The sequence below is a fragment of the Gavialis gangeticus genome, unplaced genomic scaffold (assembly GCF_001723915.1).
Source record: "Gavialis gangeticus isolate Ggan-Ray unplaced genomic scaffold, GavGan_comp1, whole genome shotgun sequence".
NCBI lineage: Eukaryota > Metazoa > Chordata > Crocodylia > Gavialidae > Gavialis > Gavialis gangeticus.
In genome coordinates, this window is record NW_017728995.1 from 37041550 (window position 1) to 37044966 (window position 3417).

Below are 3417 nucleotides of genomic sequence, written 5' to 3' on the forward strand. Positions count from 1 at the left end.
CATCTTGGTTTGTAATTAAAAAAAAAAAAACAAAACAAAACAAAAAAAACAAACAAAAACAAAAAAAACAAAAAACAAAACCATAATTACAAAAACTGAGAAATATTTTTAAAAGACCTTGGTAATTTTTATGTGTTCTGCTTTTGCTTTCTAAAGGATTTTTTTAATAGTTTACAGATATTTTTCTATTTCTTCATTGTTAAACCCCAAGTTATTCTCCATGTGTTGGACTATCCCAAAAATGTTTTCAGGTACCATTACATCATAAGAATTTGGGTCTGCTCGTATGCAGGTCAGTAATTTTAATGGATGCTGCCTGTAATTCTGTTTGTGACTGCTTGTTGGTGAGAAAATGTTTTAAAATATGCCACTTTAAAAATTAACTCCACAAAATTTTAGCCCAGAGCCTGCACCTTCCCATGTCCTGTGGCTTGTGCGTTTCTCAAATCTGTGTGACTTGGTGCCTGCACCATGTTAGTGAGGCTGGTGCAGCCCCCAGGAATGACTTCCTTTTCAGTGGTACAAAAGTGCGCTGAGCCTTCTGCTTTAGTCTGGCAAACCCAGCCCAGTCCCTTGATACTGGCGTGATGAATCTGCCCCGGGGAATTGTGCCTGTGTGACTGACAGCTGTTCTCTTCGCTCAGGGATCAGAGGAACAGGGGAACGGACGTTTTAGCTGCTCCAGGCAGGGAGGGGAAGCTGCTGCTCAGGAGTGTGGCAGCTTTTGCACTGGACTGTTGCTGCTGCCAGACCCAGTAGCAACACAGGCCAACTAAACTGCCTGCACGTCAACCAAGGGTGAACCAGGGTGGAAGCTGCAGCCCTTTTGCTGCGCCTGTGTTGCTACAGCATCACGCAGATGTCAGAGCTCACGTAGCAGCTTGTGCCTTGACCAGTTCATATTGGTACCATTTATGCCTACCAGCCCTGCTCAGACTTTTGGCCCCTTGGGCCAAATGAATGGCACAGGGCAGGTCTGTGGGCCAGATCCTGCCTTGCGCACAAGAATCCTGGTCCCCACATGCCAGGATTGGGCCCTGGGGCTCCCTGCTTTCCCCACCCAGCCCAAGGTGCTGGAATCGGGCCCCATGCCCAGGGCCATGCTGTCTATCCTGCAGGGATCCCCACGGGTCTGGAAAAGTGACAGCAGGGGAGCAGTGCCACAACTCCCTCACTGGCGAATTTTCAGACCCGTGGGGAGCCCACAGGCTGGATGACGCAACGTCAGGGGCTGGATGTGGCCCAGGGGTGGGGGGTCGAGCACCCTGGTGTGTTCCCTGAGTGTGAAACTTTCGCCTGCTTTAATTGTGATGTTAGCAGAAGACGCGGTAGCTGTTCAGTCTGGCAGCCGGCTCCTTTCTGCCTTCTACGTGACATATGGCAGCGCTTCAGCTGCCCATGAAGCCTGTAGAAATCTTTCCATTGACTTCAGCGGGCTTTTGGCTCATACCTTAAGCATGTTGTGCCTGAGTGTACAAGGTGAGGCCAGTAAGCTTCTGGTACTCGCTGCTCTTCAGGGTGACTGTAGAGGGAATCTTCCACACTTCAGTAGCTAATGTACGATAGCAGGTTCCTGTACTTGTTTTAAGGGTATCGCCTCTAATTATTAGTTGTTTTTAACCTCATAATTCATTTGAAAAATGCTCTGGATCAAAAATAGCTGAATTACACTTTGTTTTGATTTATGCAAAATGTTTCATGTAATTCATTTTTCTTGTTTGTATTATTTTCTTGACCTTTTCTCCATTGATGATTTTTAGCCAACAGAAGCTGTTCCTCCCTCTTCTCCCACTGTCCCTGTGATCCCTGTCCCGCCCGTCCCTGCTGAGACCACTGTCAGCCCATCTTCCACACAACAGGTTTTTATTCTTTTTTTCCCATTTTCTATTTAATTTATTGCAGTTCTTTTGACTAACATTTTCCATCATTGCATGCAAGTTTGGTAAACTAGCTAAATAAATAATCCATGTATAGGTTTATAGGAAGCATTGTATTTTTTTGTAACTAAACATAACATTTTTAATTGTTGTTACTTTTTATGGGGTTGTCCCTTCTAAATTATTCTTTCCTGTACAACTAAATTGTACTTACAAAAGACAGTGTAGGTTATGGATATGCATATGCTTTTGCAAGTTCTAAGTCTTAATATTTCCAGGAATCTCTGTTCCATTACTCTTCTGTTTCCACAGGTATAGTGAAGCACCAGCCATTTGCTCTGGCAAGTCTATTCCCTGTCCTTGCTGTTGATACACTTCTAGCTCATTTCATACCTGTTGTAGTAACTTTTGCAAAAAATGTTTTTTTCAGGTCAGTAGCCAGACCAAAAACATTTAAAAAAGAAAATGTTCATGTTCACATGAATAGAAATGTGTTGGGCTGCTTGGTGAAATGGGGGGAATGCATACTGCACACCTGCAAATAAGGTGACTCCTTGTTTTCAAAGGGAGCATGTAGGGGAAAAAAGATTTTTCCAGAGTCTTGTGTGTCATATCTTCCTGGAAACAGAGAGAGCTATAGTTCAGTGCGACATCCCAAGAGACAGTCTCCATGAGGCAGCAGGAGCTCCTAGCGTGGCAGGACAGCAACAAGACCAAGCCCTAGACCCTGGCAGGGGCAGTAGCAAACCTGTCATTCTTTACTGTAAATACTTTTGATGTAAGTTCTAGTAAGTAATAAAGTGTGGTTTCTATAACACAGGCTGCAACACAACACAGCAGACTGCCTGCAGCAGGTCACTTGCCGTGAGCCAGCTCAGTCTCTGCTTTGGGCGCAAGTGACAGTACTCAACCAGTAGCAACTGTGAAAGCTACCACTGACTTGCTGGGGTCAGAAAGAGCAGCAGCCATGTAGACAGCCACTGGAGGACTGCATCTCCTTGCTGCTATTCCAGCAAATAAAAACAACTTCCCTGCATAAGACACGCACCCCAGTGTCATAGGGCTGACTGGGGGGTGCGTGATATGCAGTTAAATGTAGTAGTATTACAGATTGTTTTCAGAAATTTTGTTCAACCTGGAACTAAACATCACTATTAGGTTTGAAGTTGGTTAGCCTTTTTTAAACCTTTTTCTTTCATTCAAAAAATCATCATTGAAACATTCTGTTTTTTAAATGAAAAATTGAAACATTATGTTTAGAAAATGGTGAAATGAAATATTTCACAACTGTTTACTATTCCCATTATTCTTTGGCAGATCTTAGACTACTAGAAAAGTCAGACTGGAAGCGAGTCATGTAGTTCAACCCTGGGCATGAGGCAGGATCATCTCTATCCAAGCCATCCTATCCAAATCCATAATATAAACTCTTTGTAAAACTACTGCCAACCCTAACACAGCACACGATATAACATCTGAACCTGCCACACGTAAAGCCTGGGAATCATGGCAGCCAATATCCTGCTTCTATAAAAGGTCT

At 43.7% G+C, this 3417-nt stretch overlaps 1 protein-coding gene across 13 annotated transcripts in view; it reads left to right on the forward strand.

Annotated features, from left to right (window-relative positions):
* Nucleotides 1–3417, forward strand: part of DLG1 (discs large MAGUK scaffold protein 1) — a 317929-nt gene that overhangs the window by 135157 nt on the left and 179355 nt on the right. For 10 of the 13 annotated variants that reach the window (XM_019503520.1, XM_019503521.1, XM_019503527.1 and 7 more), the window contains one exon: nt 1761–1859. The exons of the other annotated variants lie outside the window; for them this stretch is intronic. In XM_019503520.1, the coding sequence (XP_019359065.1) occupies nt 1761–1859 (99 nt within the window). The remainder of the gene's footprint in view (nt 1–1760; nt 1860–3417) is intronic. 13 annotated transcript variants of the gene reach the window in all.